Source organism: Oncorhynchus masou, chromosome 10 (assembly GCF_036934945.1).
Source record: "Oncorhynchus masou masou isolate Uvic2021 chromosome 10, UVic_Omas_1.1, whole genome shotgun sequence".
Lineage (NCBI taxonomy): Eukaryota > Metazoa > Chordata > Actinopteri > Salmoniformes > Salmonidae > Oncorhynchus > Oncorhynchus masou.
In genome coordinates, this window is record NC_088221.1 from 5,609,428 (window position 1) to 5,627,790 (window position 18,363).

The window sequence follows — 18,363 nt, forward strand, 5'->3', positions numbered from 1 at the left end:
TCTCTTGCTGCAACATAATCTAAATATTGCAGCAGACTGGCTACTGATAACACCTTGAGAGTGTCCCTCTCCTCCTTCTTTTCGAGATTTGACCTGATGGTGTCCAAGAGACAGGCACACCCATCTCATTGATTGTGTGAGTCAATCATGTACTATTCCATTTTTTTAACAATATATATATTGAAAGAATTAAAGATTATTTGTTCATAAAGATTCAGTTGTTGTTATAGTTTTTGTTACACTGACAGACCGACCATGAGTTCAACAGACAGACCGACAGATAGATAGACAGTCTAATACATAAAGTAGAAAGTAGGAGTAAAAGTTGTTGTTTTTTTAAGAAAACGTGATTGTCAGTTATTTTTGACCAAAGCGGTCCATAGAGCATGCCTTGCTGGTCCCTGGCACAAAAAAAGTTTGAGAAAGCCTGGAGTAGAGTAAAGTAGGGTTCAATAAAGTACATTATTCTATTGTATTGTAATACAATACATTTTTCATCACCGTAATGTACAGTACTGTGATGTATTCTATGGTCCCGAGAACTGTGATATGCCTTTCTCTGCGCTCACCACAAAAAGGAAAAGCAACTGCCCAGCACTGGGAGTGAACTTGTTCAGAGCCAGAGAGCACTGCTGAGACTACTGTGCTACAGTAGCCCTCGGTGCTCTAGTAACCTGCGAGAATACTGACAATACCTGATAGTAGTTTGTACTTAACTACTTGGAATTAATACCTAAGCGTAACCCTTTGTGTCGTTTCTTTTTTAACCCTCTAACCACGCAGAATTAATGGCGTCAATAATTAACCATCCATAATACGTCAAATGTAATCTATGATTGGTTCAGATTTGATTAGGTCAGGACCAAATATCAACGTCTGTGGATATTGAAATCAAAGCTGTTTCTGACCACACCAAAAAAGAAAAGGGGGAAAAATGGCAGCTGGTCAGGATGGTGTCGGTCCATGATTAGTGGGAATAGTAATGACTTGCTCAGACTTAACCAGAAATCACATCTGATTGGGGTGAGAGTGTTTGACCTTCTAAAATATATTATTATTTCCTTAAATGTCTTAATTTTCACACTTAAAGAAAAGTATGAATTCCCCAACTCCTGAATTTTGCCCCATTATTGTTTAACTGCCCTACATACCAATACATATATAAATTGTTCTTAATATCCTCACGCACACTTTTCCTTCTGTAATCTGTAATCTGTGGATCATTCAGCTGCCGTCCGATGTGAGTTGGCTGCAGTTGCTGCCAGAGCACTGTCTGAGGGCACTTAGGACTGTAAAAAGAACTCAACTAAGGGCATATGACTGCGTTCACCTTCATCATGATGTTAATGCTGGATACCTTTCCAGTCATGGGCCATCTATGCCAGCCCGAAGCGATAGCATTTTTGGTGCCCTTATTTTTGGTGACAGCCTTTATTTGTCTAGGCGAGCATTTCCGTAATTACAAAACAGCTCAGTTGCCAGTTGGGATTGTTAATATTGGTTTTTGGTTGGATTTTACAGTGAAAGGGGGCTGAGGTTGGGTGTCATGCAGAAAACAGCAAAGTCAGCATGGTGCTGTATATAGCTCTTTCTGTCCCTAAATGTCCGCAGCATGAACGTCACATTATCGATAGAAATTCCAGAGTTTAGAATACCTCTTGAGGTTGCTAAGGTTCCCCACCATACAGTATATATGCTGGCCTTCTATTAAAAAGGAACTCTGTTTTAAAAGAAAATCATATATATTTTTACCTTCATTTAACTAGGCAAGTCAGTTAAGAACAAATTCTTCAATGACAGCCTAGGAACAGTGGGTTAACTGCCTGTTCAGGGGCAGAATGACAGATTTGTATCTTGTCAGGTCAGGGGATTATGAACTTGCAACCTTCTGGTTACTAGTCCAACACTCTAACCACTAGGCTACCCTGCCGCCAGCAATGGACAGTAATGGGTCGACAACACCAGCTCTGTGTGAATGGTGCAAAAATGAGACCCTTGGTGTGAATGGTAGTGCTCTGACAAGTTATCCACTGCTTGGGGGATGTGTGCGTGTGTGTGAATCTCGGGTTGTTCAGCAGCCTACAAGGCATATGATTACTGTGTATGTAAACACATTCTCAGAGATCCAATAAATTCCTGAGCTCAGCCAATTTGGCATATGTCCTTCAGCCATGGCATTTCCATGATGGGCTACTGGAATGCAGACCTGAGTTCAAATACTGTTTGAAATCATTTCAGATACTCTGTCTGTGCTTGATTGAACTTGTTTGGCTTAAGGAACCAATATAATAGTTACAAAATGGTAAACACCACCCATCTGGCACTGTAGACAGGCTAGAGCAAATGCTCAAAGTATTTGAAAGATGTCAAATAGTATTTCAACCCAGGTCTGCCAGAATGGTGGCTGGATGACTTATCACTGGCAAACACAAGGAGAAGCCAAGTGTGCATGAATCTTCTAAGCCCTGCGATACAGAGACAACAGCAGTCATGGCTTCTCTTCATAATGACCTAGCCTAGAGACGCATACGCTCAGAAAAAAAGGTGCTATCTAGAACCTTAAAGCGTTCTTCTGCTGTCCCCATAGGAGAACCCTTTGATTACCCTTTTTAGGTTCCAGGTAGAACCCTGTTGAGTTCCATGTAGAACCCTTTTCACAGAGGGTTCGACATGGAACCCAAAAGAGTTCTACCTGGAACCAAAAAGGGTTCAACCTGGAACCAAATGTCTTTATTTTATATTTAACCTTTACTTAACTAGGCTCGTCTTACTGTGAACACTGAGGCTGTACCAGTTAAAGTTGCAGTTTTAACAGGGGTCAAGTAGGCTACTGTGGCTATGTGATCATAATATACAGTAGGCCTACCAGAGTGTCGTAGCATCAAAAACAATGGAGAAAGTTCATCCCATGATTTTATTTATTTTTTACCCCTTTTTTCTCCCCAATTTCATGGTATCCAATTGGTAGTAGTTACAGTCTTGTCTCTTCGCTGCAACTCCCGTACGGACTCGGGAGAGGCGAAGGTCGAGAGCCATGCGTCCTCCGAAACACAACCCAACCAAGCCACACTACTTCTTGACACAATGCCCATCCAACCCGGAAGCCAGCCATACCAATGTGTTGGAGGAAACACCATACACCTGGCGACAGTGTCAGCGTGCACTGCGCCCAGCCCGCCACAGGAGTCGCTAGTACATGATGAGACAAGGATATCCCTGCCAACCAAACCCTCCCTAACCCGGACGATGCTGGGCCAATTGTGCACTGCCCCATGGGCCTCCCTGTCACGGCTGGCTGCGACATAACCTGGACTCAAACCCAGAATCTCTAGTAGCAATGCCTTGACCACTGCGCCACTCAGGAGGGTCATTCCATAATGTTTTAACAATGGAATAGCTGTTCTATCATTCAGCCTACAGTAGCAGCCAATGTGTGGTGTTCAATGTTGGCCTACATTCCATGAGACTTTTGAAAGTGCTGTTAGCCTGTTTATCCACCCAGGAGGTGAATGAATATGTTGTTTGATAAAAGAAAGTACTTTTCAAAATAAAAGGCATCATTATTATCATGTCATTATTACAGAAAGCCAGACAAATGATGCTACCCTCTGTATATTGGCGACTTAGCTTATTCACTGCCAGTCTCAAAATACCACACTGCCCCTTTAAGACAAAAAAACTCTTTACCTGTGCTGTTGCAGGAAATAATCACTCCCCCATTGCTAACTACAAATTATCTATAACAGGGCTAATAACTCACTAACTACAGTGGCTTGCGAAAGTATTCACCCCTCTTGGAATTTTCCTATTTTGTTGCCTTACAACCTGGAATTAAAATAGATTTTTGGGGGTTTTGTATAATTTGAGTTACATAACATACCTACCACTTTGAAGATGCAAAATATATTTTTTGGTGAAACAAACAAGAAATAAGACAACAAAACCTGCATAACTATTCACCTCCCCCCAAAGTCAATATGTTGTAGAGCCACCTTTTGCAGCAATTACAGCTGCTGGTATCTTTGGTTATGTCTCTATAAACTTGGCACATCTAGCCACTGGGATTTTTGCCCAATCTTTAAGGCAAAACTGCTCCAACTCTTTCAAGTTGGATGGGTTCGTCTTGTGTACAGCAATATTTAAGTCAAACCACATATTCTCAATTGGATTGAGGCCTGGGATTTGACCCCTTAACCACTCAAGTGTTGCTTTAGCAGTATGCTTATTGTCCTGCTGGAAGGTGAACCTTTGTCCCAGTCTAAAATCTCTTTGAAGACTGAAACAGGTTTCCCTCAAGAATTTCCCTGTATTTAGCGTCATCCATCATTTCTTAAATTCTGATCAGTTTCCCAGTCCCTGCTGATGGAAAAACATCCCCACAGCATGATGCTGCCACCACCATGCAAAAACGCTTAATTTTAGTGTCATCTGACCAGAGTTCCTTCTTCCATATGTTTGGGGAGTCTCCCACATGCCTTTTAGCAAACACCAAATGTGTTTGCTTATTTCTTTCTTTAAGCAATGACTTTTTCTTATGGCCACTCTTCCGGTAAAGCCTAGCTCTGAGAAGTGTACTGCTTAAAGTTGCCCTATGGACAGATAGTCCAATCTCTGCTGTGGAACTTTGCAGCTCCTTCAGGATCATCTTTGGTCTCTTTGTTGCCTCTCTGATTAATGCCCTCCGTGCCTGGTCCATGAGGTGTGGTGGGCGGCCCTCTCTTGGCAGGTTTGTTGTAGTGCCATATTCTTTCATTTTTTATAACGGATTTAATGGTGCTCCGTGGGACGTTGGAAGTTTTGGATGTTTTTTTATAACCCAACCCTGATCTTTACTCTCCACAACTTTGTCCCTGACCTGTTTGGAGAGCTCCTTGGTCTTCATGGTGCGGCTTACTTAGTGATGCCCCTTGCTTAGTGGTGTTGCAGACTCTGCGGCCTTTTTAATTTTGTAGAATTTCTTGAAACAATACTTTTTTTTCATTACACTTCACCAATTTGGACTATTTTGTATATTTCAAATTACATGAAATCCAAATAAAAATATATTTAAATTACAGGTTGTAATGTAACAAAATAGGAACTCCAAGGGGGATGAATACGGCACTGTAGCAAAGGATATGAACAAATGTGTACATGTCGCTAGATGTAGCTCTCGCTTTGATCTCAAAATATGTTTATCTACTCACAACCGCTCATGCTGTAAACACAGTCAAGTTCAACGTGAACGGCACAGATCCATATATGGCAATTTTCTATTTGCATATAGGCCTATTGCAGATCTGATTGGGTATGGTGCACCAGTCTGTAGAGTATGGGCCTGAGTGTTGCTGTCAATGCTACTACGATGCGTTCCTCCTACAACAACATTTCTTGCATAGTTCGTTTTGCATACTAAGTCTTGATATTTTGTTTTGTTTCAGTATCTTGCATCTAAATTGACAAATATTGCATTGACTTGATCACAATTCCCACAGTAAAAGGAAACGTTGATCGGTGTTAACTAATGGGGAAAACTCTAGAAAGGTAAGTGATGTTCATGTCAATCTCGTGCTTCTCTGCGTGGACTGATATTCCTTCTGCATGGCATTCCCATTGAGCTAGAGGGAACATTGCACACACTTTTTCCTATGAATATTTGATTGAACGTTTCGGTCAGTGTGACTTTTTCATTTCCCTCGACGTTACGTATCCTCTTAATGATTGGACCCTTTTTTTCAATTTCTGCCTAAAATGACATACCCAAATCTAACTGCCTGTAGCTCAGGATCTGAAGCAAGAATATGCATATTATTGATAACATTTGAAAGGAAACACTTTGAAGTTTGTGGAAATGTGAAATTAATTTTAGAGAATATAACACATTAGATCTGGTAGAAGACAATACAAACAAAAAAACATGTTTTTTTCTTCATTATGAAAGAGAAAGGCCATACATTCAGACAGGAGTCTAGGTGTGATTTAGATTTTGGCAGCAGCATATGTGCAAAGTTTCAGACTGATCCAGTGAATAATTACATCCCTACACAATATGCCAGGAATTTTCCCAAATGTGCCAAATTGGTCAATTGATACATTTTCAAGTACATAACTATAGAGAACATGCAAAAATGCTATGGTAACAAAATGTTAAGTTTACACACTCACAGGAATGTCATACATGATGGGGATAATTAGCTTCCCTACAGAAAAGACATTGACCTTCACTGCATTGACTGCATTGTCGGAACTAGAAGCACACGCATTTCGCTACACTCGCATTAACATCTGCTAACCATGTGTATGTGACAAAATAAAATTTGATTTGATTTGATTTGTCTTATTGGCCGGGCAGGGTGGGTGTGTGGCCAGAGACAGCAGGGATTCAAACTAGTTCCTACATTTGAATATAAAATTGATTTTATGTAGCTATGCTATATTTTATCTCTGGGAACCTTAGGATGACAAATCAGAGCAAGATTACTGAATGTAAGTACATTATTTACTTTCAGAGGTGAATGTATCAAACCAGTTTCCATGATTAAAGTGTTTTGTTGTTGTGCACTCTCCTCAAACAATAGCGTGATATTTTTCACTGTAATAGCTACTGTAAATTGGACACTGCAGTTAGATTAACAAGAATGTAAGATTTCTGCCTATATAAGAAATGCCTGTCTCAGAAAGTTGGCTGTTGTTTACAATGTCATTCTAGTCACATTAGTGCAGGTTAGCAAAAACCGTCCAGGTTTAGGGACACCAATTCCGTTAACATCACAATAAGGGGGAAAGCTGACTAAATATAAAACACAAACCCTTAAGTGAAACTGGACTTTCCAGTCCAACAACTCTCCTATGAACACAACAGTAGATCAATACTAATGTGGATTGGCTTTTTGAACAGGTGGTTTCAATCATGTCATTCTAGGCTCTGCAAGTCAAAGTTCAAGCTCCAGTTCGAGCTCAATATCGCCCATGCTGCTACTTATTTAGACAGAGAGAAATTAAACACCAATGACAGCACTCTGAGAGAGACATAAGCTGTGGCTGTTGATTTGAACCCTGAACTGGAGGTATTTGCTGGCAAGTGCCTGTTGTTGATGTGGTTAAGGGAGAAAGCCATTGAAAACGCCAATGTTAGAGTCTTGGCAAGCCCTAGCTGACATTGTGGTAGCAGTGGATCACATATTTCTGCATATAGCTCCATGTGATGGTTGTATGTGGTATTTTTTCTCCAATGGTGTGTTAAAGAGTAAAAATAACTCTAAACATGCTGTTGACATTAGGAATTTAACTTCAAACCATGTGATGACAGTGGGAAAGGGTGGAGAACGAAAACAAGAAGGAAAACAGATATTTGGAGCAACTCCAGAATTCTGGAAGATTGTATTTGCTGGCGAAATGGATTTCATCTGAAATACTACTTTACACTTAGTTTGCTTCAATTGCCCTGAGTTCTTCTTCCAAAAGTTAATATGGCAAGGACAGTGCAGACAAGCCTTAATTCTTTGCTCAAACTGATTTGGGATGATATGTGCGTGTCAGAGTTTGTGTGTGAGTTAGTGGTCTATGCCAGACCTAAATGTCACAACTTAATTTAGAGTATTCAAAGAGCTTTATAATGTCCCTGTCAGAATTACAATAACTCAGTCATTTGCCTTTATAAGTCCTTTCATTTTGAAATATATGCCCATTTCACAATGATGATGGATGATTATGTTGCATTGTATTTCATGAATTTATACTGATGTTATAAAATTTTGATGATGGAAATGTTAAAGGGAAACGGAAACATTTAGCACTACTTCGCAAAATTGCAACATTCAAGTCTTTCATTGCTTTCCCTACTGTGATGTCATATAAATTATTTTCAGAATTATACCTGCCATAGATACTGTTACCTGTTGTGATGCTGAAAAGAGCATAAACATTTTCTGTTCTATTTCATTTGCAGGGGATCTTTTTGGTGCTAGGTAGAAGATGAGGAAACACCGGCTGTTACCGCTGTGCGCTCTTCTGGGTGTTCTGTTCGCAGGACTTCTGCCCAAACTTGATGCCCAGGGTCAGGAAGGTAAGCTTGACTCACTGTTTTTGTCATCAATTCAACTTGCAGGCCCATGTGGTGCCCTCTCTTAAGCCCTTTTAAAAAAGTATGTTTTCTTAGCCATGCTCAGTATCGTTTTTTATTTCACACTTTAGATATCCATTAATCTTAGTAGCACCTGGAAGGCTTACTTATTTTTGTATTTTTGGTGGGTACTTTTTACCGGATCATCCTTGTTGGATTCAGCACAAATAATTAAATTATCAAAACATTTCAGACATTTAACGAAAAGTAGGAATGACAGTGCTAATATTGAAACAATAAACGTTTGGGAACAAGTCAAAGTGTCTAGTTCCCTGCAGGAACTCAGAGGGATTTTCATGTCATGAATGAAAAAAGGGGTCTACTCAGGAATCACTGTTGCCTTAGAATGCAAGTCCAGTGTCATGTTGGAGCCCTGGACTCACAGTTCTGCCTAGTTTATGGTAGCATTTTGGCAGGTGAGGTGAACTAAGGTGTAATATTTTAGCACAAGTTAATTGGCCTAGTTTCCAGCGGTACTGTTGTTCGGTACATTAACAGGTTACAGCCATACCACTGGACTTGCCTCTGTCTCGGCAGGGTGAGAGTCCTCAAAACCAGGTTTCTTCTTTTGAAGATTGCGCACAAGGCCTGGCTGCCGATATATACTTTCTTGTGGATTCGTCCTGGAGCATGGGACAAGAGAACTTTGAGCACGTCCGACAGTTTCTGTACAGCGTGGTTAAAGCACTGCACGAGGGTGGCGGTGGCAGATTTCAGTTCGCCCTCGTCCAGTACAGCGGCTCGCCCAAAACTGAGTTCCAATTGAACACATACCCATCTCCGCTGGGGGCCCTGGCCCATATCCGGGCCATGGCGTACCGGGGGGGTGGCACCCGGACGGGTCTGGGCTTGGACTTTCTCATCCGGGCCCACCTGAACGCAGCGGCTGGTAGCCGCGCTGGCGTGGGTGTGGCCCAGGCGGTGGTGATCCTGACAGACGGGCGCTCCCAGGATGACGTGGCTGAGCCGGCGCAGGTGCTGCGGCTAGCAGGGGTGAGCATGTTTGCAGTGGGGGTGCAGGACGCCGTGGACTGGGAGCTCAGGGAGATGGCTAGTGTGCCACAGGACATACACATATTCAGCGTAGACTCTTTCCAGGCCCTGAAGGGTATTATCCAGGACTTAGTGGTGGGCTTGTGCGGTGCAGTCACTCAGGCCGGGGGCACCCCGATGGCTGTCGAAGCCAAAGAAGTGCCTCGAGACGTGACAGGTAATAACATGGGGCCTGTGTCACTACCATACTAATGCCCACATCATCATAAGAGAAGAAAGTACCTACACATGTGTGGCCATGTCTGGATCGAGTCCTCTATTAACACAATTAAGGGGTATTTAACACGATAACCCTCATTTATCATCCACTGTCCGGCACCCATTAACATCACTGTTTCTCATCATATTTTATTTGCCCGTAACACTTTAAGATCACCACCCAGGTTTGCATGTGATTGACACTGAATGCTTCTCAGAAGAGGGCTTCTGATGGCTGCTATGTCTCTTCCAAGCCAGATTGACCAAATTTATAAAGCTTGCGCATGAACTGAGAACATGCCATCTCAGTCAATGGGAATATCCATTGCTTATTTGATATGGTAAAGACATATCACTCTTCGTTTGACAGTTTAGTTTGTTACAACAACATTGACTATGTAACAGTTACAAACAGGATATTCAAACAATTCAACGTTCGTGACACACTGCTACAGAAGGATTATCATCTATATACATGACACAGTAACAGGATATTCAATTTTATCATCTTTTTTTTCTCTATAATCAAATAAAGACAGATATGCAAAACACCTTCAGTCCATTATATTTGCCCTACAAAAATCACAAATGCTTTTGTCTGATTTTAAACAAATCTCCAAGTATCAGCGCCTTATAGCTTAGATCTTTGTAAAAGCGAATCAATAGCGGTGACAAGCTGTTCCAATATGGCCTCCCGAAACACGGCGCAGCTTTTAACAATGGCTAACCACCCACCCACTGCTTGTGTGTCTTGTTAATGTTTGTTTGTGTTTAGGCTATGTTTTATCAGTAACTGTCAAATATGTGCTTACTATTCTACAACTGAAACAGTGATGAACCTGCCCTGGACTCATCCTTGACTTGCAGCAGAGCCTAGATCGATAGATTTAAAAGATAACAGCTTAGCACAATGTATGAAACAAATGTTATAGAATAGTTATTTATTCTCTTGATTAGTGGTAAGGGCTCTTAAGCATCAAGGATGGGCCACAGGGTCATGACTGGTACTTATTATCTCTGAGGTCTGTAACATGAGTCTGCATGGGGTGGCTGAACTCAATGGAGTTGGCAGGAGGTTATGTTTAGGTGCATTATCATAGAACCCAAACTGATATAAGACAGATAAAAGGAGAAACTGACATTTTTACAATACACATTATACATTGTGTTATACATATGTTAAAAAAAAAACACTATGAGTATATTATGAGTACAGTGCTAAATTGGTAATGTTCTGTTGGTGTAGTTCATTTTCACACCGCTCTTCAGTTTTTTTTAGATAATCATAAATAACACATTTAGCAGAAAAATACGTTTGTGGGGTATTTTAGCAAGCTACAGGGTCATGCTCAGAATCATTTGCATCCATCATCATTTGAGCTCCAGATCTAATCACTCCTTGGTTCAGCCTACATGCAGTATAATGTGCTTTTGTGATGTTTTTTTAATGATTGATTGTGTTCATTGTGAATGTCACATGCAATGATGCGCCAGCACTTTCTCCTTCTCTCTCTTTCTCTGTTTTATAACGCTTTCACGTTGCATTTTGTTTCTGTTTTGTTTCTCTCTCTCTCTCTCTCTCTCTCTCTCCCTTTTAAGCACAAGAGTCAGCTGACCTTGTACTCTTAATTGACGGATCTGAGAACGTTGGAGCGGCCAACTTCCCCCGCGTGCGCGAGTTGGCTATGAAAGTCATTGAGGGCCTCGATGTGGGCAGGGACACAGTTCGGGTGGCTGTGGCTCTGTACAGCGCGGACCTAGAGATTCAGTTCTTTCTAAATAGCTATGACACCAAAGCCGCTGTCCTGGACGCTGTGAAGGCCCTTCAGTTCACAGGCGGCGATGAGGCTAACCTTGGAGCCGCCTTGGAGAATGTCGCTGGGAGCCTGTTGATTCCGGCATCAGGGGGCAGGGCAGAGGAGGGGGTGCCCCAAGCTCTGGTGGTGATCAGTGCCGGGCCGTCCAATGACGATTTCAGTGCGGGTGACAGGGCTCTTAAGGCAGCGAGCATTATCACGTTTGGCGTGGTGGTCGGCGGCGAGGCTACAGCCGAGCTGGAGACTATCGCCACAGACAAGAGCTTTGTTTTGTCGGCCCCCGATTTCAGGGCAGTGGCAAGCTTGGGTGACCGGTTGCTACCATATGTTAATGCAGTGGCCCAGCGCACCATTGTCATTCAGAATGAATTCACAGAAGGTAGGTCACTTCAATGCAAGGTAGGATTGGGTGGGGGATTCATGAAAAAAATGATTAAGTGTGTCTTCTAGCTGATTCCATGCTTGAGGTAAGAATAAAACATCGCTGACACCTAATTTGAAGGGGGTATATGTGATACTTTTATAACACCTTAATTACACATTCATCATTGTTCAAGAGACATTTTCAAAATGAAAGTCACTTTGTATAGCTCTTTAGTTTGTTCAACTTACCGACGCAGTGCCCAACCCCCTGGCACCACACACACAACAGGCTGAGATCAGCACAGGGTCAGCCTCAGAGCATTAGGCTGCCCGTTGATATTGCTTTGCTCAAGGCCACAAATGGCAACACAACAAATAGTAATTTAAAGGTGTAATATGTAGACATCGCCCTGCCATTTCCTGGTTGCTAAAATTTGCTTGATTTCAGTTTGTGCCAAAACAAGCAATATAGTATAGTGTATATAGTGTAGGGAATCATTGTCATATCTTTACCGCTGTGAAATATATTTTCAGCTGTTTGAAGCTGGTGTATAAAAACGACAGTAAAAAGACAAAAATAGTTTAAAATATTGCACATGGAACGGGTCTACTGCTTATCAGACTTGCTTTCAATGAGAATGACAGATCTTTAACTCACATTTCTATCTGAAGTCTGTCAGGTCCTACATAAAGTTGAATAATGGATCTTTAAATGTATCAAATATTTCTGTTGTGCTTGATTGAGCTATCCTGGCAAAATGGAACCAAGAGAATAGTCCCAAATGTGGCACACATATAACATCTACAAACATCTGGCTCACTTCCACAAGATCTCCTATTAGCCATTGTATTTAGAACCATCAACATTCTACTTACTGGTATTAGGCTACCTGACACACTTTGGTTCTCATTATTGATTTATCTATTTTGATGGAAAAATATTTTTGTACTGTAATGGAAATTGACTTTTCTTTTAAAAACAAATCTTGCATAGATGTGTTATGAATGTTTTGGTCGTTATGAATACAGGTGTATACCCTCTTCAAGTAAGGCATTAATAAATCATTGTACTTAATCTAATTGTAAGACAGCACGTGCTTGAAATTTGGGGGTTGAGTGTTGATCTCAATCTAATAGTTCAATATAATACTGTATTAGTATTGAAATGGTTAACATTTCACAAATATGTTGTGAGGACTATGCATTGTGAGGACAGTTATAACAATAGAAAGACAAGATAGCATCTTGACCTGATTTCTATCATTGACCAGCTTGTTAACATACCTAACAAGTGCACAAGCATTACAAAACTAACAAAATGAACTGAATACTGAAAATCATTTATTAAATTTGCTGACATGAAATTTGCTGACATATAAAAAAGCAACCTGATATAGTATGTTTGGTATAGTTTTGTTATCTTTCTGTCTTACTTATATGTAGATGTCTGTGTATACGGTTTTCTAGATTTACTATTAATCTTTTCATCTCTTCCTGTGATGCAGGAACGTAATTTTATTGCATCAGGTTTTCATTTCATTGGTGGGCCCTATTGTAAAGTAGAAGCTATTCATTTTTTAAAGTAAATTACAGTTACCCCCTTCTCCTAAACAAGTATCATAAAATGCAATTCATCTTCAACACCTCCAAATTGGCACCATTCTCTAATTCCCAGAATGTCACACAGTATTTGTATATTTGCAGCAATTCAGATGTCACTTCATACTTCTTCAGATGTTACTACTTTACTAATATGAATAACTGTCCTAAAAAGAAGTCATTTGTTAGTGCCTTTATTAAACATGGAATGCTTTGTGAATGCATTCAGTCATGTTAAATATGGCATTAATTATTAATTAAGTACATTTGTAAGAGGCTAAGCACAGATGCAATTAATCCGATCATCAAGAGAGTATCACAGCTTTAGTAGCTTTATTTAGCTAATAATAGCTAGCTTTTACATAGATTATTCTAACACGTTACTGTATTTTCTCTTTCAGCCTTGGAAGTGGGAAAAAGGGATATCATTTTTCTCGTTGACAGCACTATGGGTGCCACATTGATCAACTCTCTTCGTGAGTTTATCAAAAGGTTTGTTGACACCATGCCGATCGGACCGGATCAAGTGCAAGTGGGTGTGACCCAGTTCAGCAACACTGCCAGGGATGAGATTGAGCTGAACGCATATGGATCCAAGGAAGACCTGAGTGCAGCCCTGGGCAGACTCAAGCCAAGACCAGGCCAAGTGGTGAACATCGGGGCGGCCCTGGACTTTGTGAGGACCAATACGCTGAGGGCTGACAAGGGGAGTCGTATTAAGCAGGGCGTGCCCCAGCTGGTTCTGTTGTTGACCAGTAAGAAGTCCAGCGACAGTGTGGGGCAGGCTGCTGAGGCACTGCAGCGCATGGGGGTTCTGACCCTGGCTGCCGGCTCTAAGACGGCCGATGAGCAGGAGCTGAAGCAGATTGCCTTTGATGAGAGCTTGGTGTTCATGCTGAAGGACTTCCGCGCATTGATCCGCAACCCCAGGTTGATTGTCTCTCCCCTCTCCACTCTATCGGGGGTTGTGGTGATTGAGGGACCGACAGAGCCAGGTAAATGCTCCTATCCTATCGTCACTATGCTTGATACTCGCTACTTAAATGTCATTTACCCCTAACATGTAAGGTGATATTTTCTTATCCCAAGACTCCATAAGGCATTTAAAAATCATTGACATGTAATATTTGTGACTTGAACATTAGAATAGATGTAATGATGTTTTTTCCCTCCTCTGTTTTCCTCAGTGGTTGAAATTACAACAGTGCAGACCCAGCGAGTAGTCAGAGACATCGTCTTTATGGTGGATGGCTCTAGCTTCATTGGGGGTGCCAACCTTCCGTACGTGCGGGATTTCATTGCCGGTGTGGTAAACCAGCTGGACGTGCGGCCCGACAGGGTGCGCATCGGTCTCATGCAATTCGCAGAGAACCCAAAGATTGAATTCTATCTGAACACGCACAACACAAAGCAAGATGTGCTGGCTAGCCTGGGTGAGCTCAGGCTAATGGGAGGGTCTGCTTTGAACACGGGAGCGGCAATGGATTACGCACTTACCAACATGTTCCAGGCCTCGACTGGGTCACGTAAGAGGCAAGGTGTCCAACAGGTGCTTCTCCTGATCACTGGAGGCCCATCCCAGGATGAGGTTAAAAGGATAGCAGACAAAGTGGCCGTGGCGGGTGTACTGACCTTCACAGTCAGTGCTGGCCAGGCAGATGAGGACTACTTGAAGACGGTCGCTTTTGTTCCAAACTTGGCTTACCATGAAAGCAGATTTGCTGACCTGCCAAGTGTTGTTGAACAGATCATGACTCCTTTGACTACTGTGGTTGGAGATACAGACATCACAGAAACAGAAATAACCGAGGAACCTGGTGAGCTTTATGTTGTATTTTAGCTTTGTTGCTACATGTTGGGTTAAACAGTGGATATTAAATATTAAAACATTTTAAATAGAACAAGCTGCATAATAATGCTATTGACTGAGAGAACTGAAGGTGGTGTTCCCTTTCCTCTTTTCTTGCAGCAGTCGTTGGAGGCGAGAGGGATGTTGCGTTCCTGATTGACGGCTCTGATAATGTCCGAGCAGATTTCCCCTACATCCGGGACTTTATCATCAAAGTCATTGAGCCTCTTGATATTGGACAAGATAGAGTGCGGATTTCTGTTGTCCAGCATAGTGAGAGGCCAGCTCCCAATTTCTACCTGAATACATATAAGGATAAGGCTGAAGTTTTAAGGGCTGTTAATGATCTAAGACTGTCTGGTGGACGGAGTCTGAACACCGGAATGGCTTTGAAATTCATGAAGGACACCATCCTGTCCCCAGTTCATGGTAGTCGGGCGGCTCAAAATGTACCCCAGTTTTTGATTGTTTTGACCGGAGGCAAGTCTAAGGATAGCGTGAAGGAGTCTGCTGGTGCTTTAAAGACCGATGGAGTGGTACCATTTGGTGTTGGTGTCAAGGATGCAGACCCTAAGCAAATCGAGGCTATTTCTCACAACCCATCCTTTGCTTTCAACGTGAAGGAATTCAGCCAGCTCAGTACGGTCCAACAAAAGCTCAATAGTTATGTGAGCCTTTCCAAGGAAAAGCTGAAGGTCGTCTTGGAGGAAGGTAAGCAAAAGCTTTTCTCATGTTCTATGTTGTGTGACACGCCTGTCATTGTCTTTGCTCTTGATGATGCTCTTTGTGCTGTGCTGTTTGTTTCATCTAAATGTGACTTATTGTTGTGTCTCAGCCTCAGTTCATGCTGATGCTGTGAAAAGAGATATTGTATTCCTGCTGGATGGTTCTGATGGCACAAGGAGTGGATTCCCAGCATTGCGAGACTTTGTTCAAAGTGTAGTGGATAAACTCTCTGTGGAGGAACACAGAGAAAGAGTTTCTCTGGTTCAGTACTCTGACAAACCAGAGGCCCATTTCTATCTGAACTCACACAAAACAAAGGATGCCGTTATTCACGCCATAGGTAATATGAGGCACAGGGGTGGAAGGAGCCTAAACACTGGGGCAGCTCTCCAGTTTGTGAGACATAACATCTTTACTGCCTCCTCTGGCAGTAGACGACTGGAAGGTGTACCCCAGGTCCTGATCCTTTTGACTAGCAAGAAATCCAGAGATGATGTTACGGGCCCTGCTGTAGCTCTTAAAGATCTGGAAATTGTGTCAATAGGGGTCGGAGTTGGGGACGCCAATTTCCGTGAGTTGGAAATAATTTCCTTCCAACCTGGTTTCACATTCCAGGTATCTGAGTTGTCTGAGTTGCCCTCAATCCATCCACAGTTTGTTGCTCTTCTTAAAAGACTGTCAAAAGACACAGAAGAAGCTGTGGCTCCTGTGACTTATGGAATTCCTGATTTAGTAGGTAAGAACTCCAACTTGGATATGAGTATGCTAAATACAAGAAACATACCATATTCTTTTTCTTTGGAACAATGCTGAAATTGAAGCATGATAAATACATGGATGCCTAAGACTTTGGTCAACATAGTCTCAGTAGAGTATTTCCTACAATGTCGATACATTGTGCATTTTGGTAGAAACGTTCTAGTATTTAGTTGCATGGTTGAGAAAACCTTTGATTCAGAGCATTTATTGGCTTTTTATTCTCTTAAAACAAAATAATTTCCCCCTATTTCACTCTATTCACTCTATTCCTCTCTTACCTCAACCATGTATGGATGAACTATGCCAAACTTCACATATTTTTGTTGAAAACATGGTTCCATGTTGTTCTGCTTGTGATGATACTATCTCAGAACGGCACTCCCAAAACCTGCCCACAGTGTTCCAGCTTCTCATTCACCCTTGCAGATATGCATGCAAATATGTATTAATACAGACAACTAACCACAACCATAATCTTGGATTAATTTATTCTGTCAATAATGTTTTTTCACTGTCTTGTGTACATATTCAGCTTCAAACATTCTTAACAATGTTTGGTTGTTTTTTACATCTTACATTCCTTTTCTATAATATAATTGTTAGTCAATGTATCCCATTTGTATCTATCTTCACCACCTAGTGGATACAGTGAGCAACAAAAGGGACATAGTGTTCCTCCTTGATGGTTCAGACGACTCCAGAAATGGATTGCCTGCCATTAGAGAGTTTATACGAAGAATGGCAAATGAACTTGACATCGATGGGGACAATGTTCGAGTTGCTGTTGTGCAATACAGTGACGACGCTGCGGAGTACTTTCACCTGAAAGCTCACAAAACAAAAAGGGCTGTCATCTACGCTGTTAGAAGCCTAAGGCATAAAGGAGGAAGACCCCGCAACACCGGGGCAGCTCTTCAGTATGTTAGGGACAATGTTTTCACTGCTTCGTCCGGGAGTCGACATCTGGAAGGGGTTCCTCAGATTTTGTTTTTGTTAATTGGTGGAGAGTCCAGTGATGACGTCACAGCTGCTGCATCTGATCTCAAACGCCTTGGGGTTCTTTCGTTTGCCATTGGGATGAAAAATGTCAGGCAAGAGGAGCTGCAGAGCATTGCCTACTCTTCCAGATTTATTTTCAACCTACCAGTCTTTGGTGAACTTTTGTCCATACAGCCAGAGATCCTTGCCTTTGTCCAGTCAAAAATGGGAATTGAGCCCCCCACTATTGTCGGTAAGAACCACCATGACTCTGCGTCAACAATTAAGTTGACTTTCCCAGATGTCATTAATTTTTCTTCTATCAAATATTGGTCTTGACTGGTTTGATTACTTATGTAACTGCGCCATTCTTTGAAGAAAGTCTATGGATCAGTTTTACATTCCCTCAAATTGCCTGCTTTGAATAGTGGCCAGCATCTTTGAATGGTTACGCTATACAATCCTACTTTTATGAACAAAACACCAGAGATGGTGCTGGGATGGTTACTGTTCTACCTTGCATCAAATACATTTCTATTGGCATAACAATGCCAAATCCTCTCTTTCTTGTTCCACATTCCAGAAATGTAATTCTATTCTTGATTGTTTAAAATCAGGAAACTATGCTTTTCTGGTCCTTTCAGCTTAAGCTCTTTTTTGAGCCAATGATACAGTACATCATTGTCTAGTTATTTTAAGCTAGTTTAGATTCTCATCTCAGCATACAATCTTCCCCTTTCTTCATGGAAGGAGTGTTTGATTTCACATCTCAATTTTTTTCTTAAAACTCAAGCTCTTTATCTACAAACTTTCTTAAATGTTTTGACATTTGAGACCATTTGAACTCACTTTACTTTCACTTACTATTTCTTTGCATGTTGCATAGAGCTATGTAATGACTTGATAGTCGTCGTAGTTAA

The 18,363-nt window shown here is 41.6% G+C and overlaps 1 protein-coding gene across 5 annotated transcripts in view; it reads left to right on the forward strand.

Annotated features, from left to right (window-relative positions):
* LOC135547075 (collagen alpha-3(VI) chain-like) overlaps positions 1 to 18,363 on the forward strand; it is an 88,116-nt gene that overhangs the window by 17,221 nt on the left and 52,532 nt on the right. For 3 of the 5 annotated variants that reach the window (XM_064975709.1, XM_064975712.1, XM_064975713.1), the window contains exons 2-6: positions 7,928 to 8,044; positions 10,952 to 11,548; positions 13,533 to 14,126; positions 14,319 to 14,948; positions 15,101 to 15,691. In XM_064975709.1, the coding sequence (XP_064831781.1) occupies positions 7,954 to 8,044; positions 10,952 to 11,548; positions 13,533 to 14,126; positions 14,319 to 14,948; positions 15,101 to 15,691 (2,503 nt within the window). In that variant the 5' untranslated portion in view covers positions 7,928 to 7,953. The remainder of the gene's footprint in view (positions 1 to 7,927; positions 8,045 to 10,951; positions 11,549 to 13,532; positions 14,127 to 14,318; positions 14,949 to 15,100; positions 15,692 to 18,363) is intronic. The other 2 variants (XM_064975710.1, XM_064975714.1) reach the window with 2 other exon arrangements.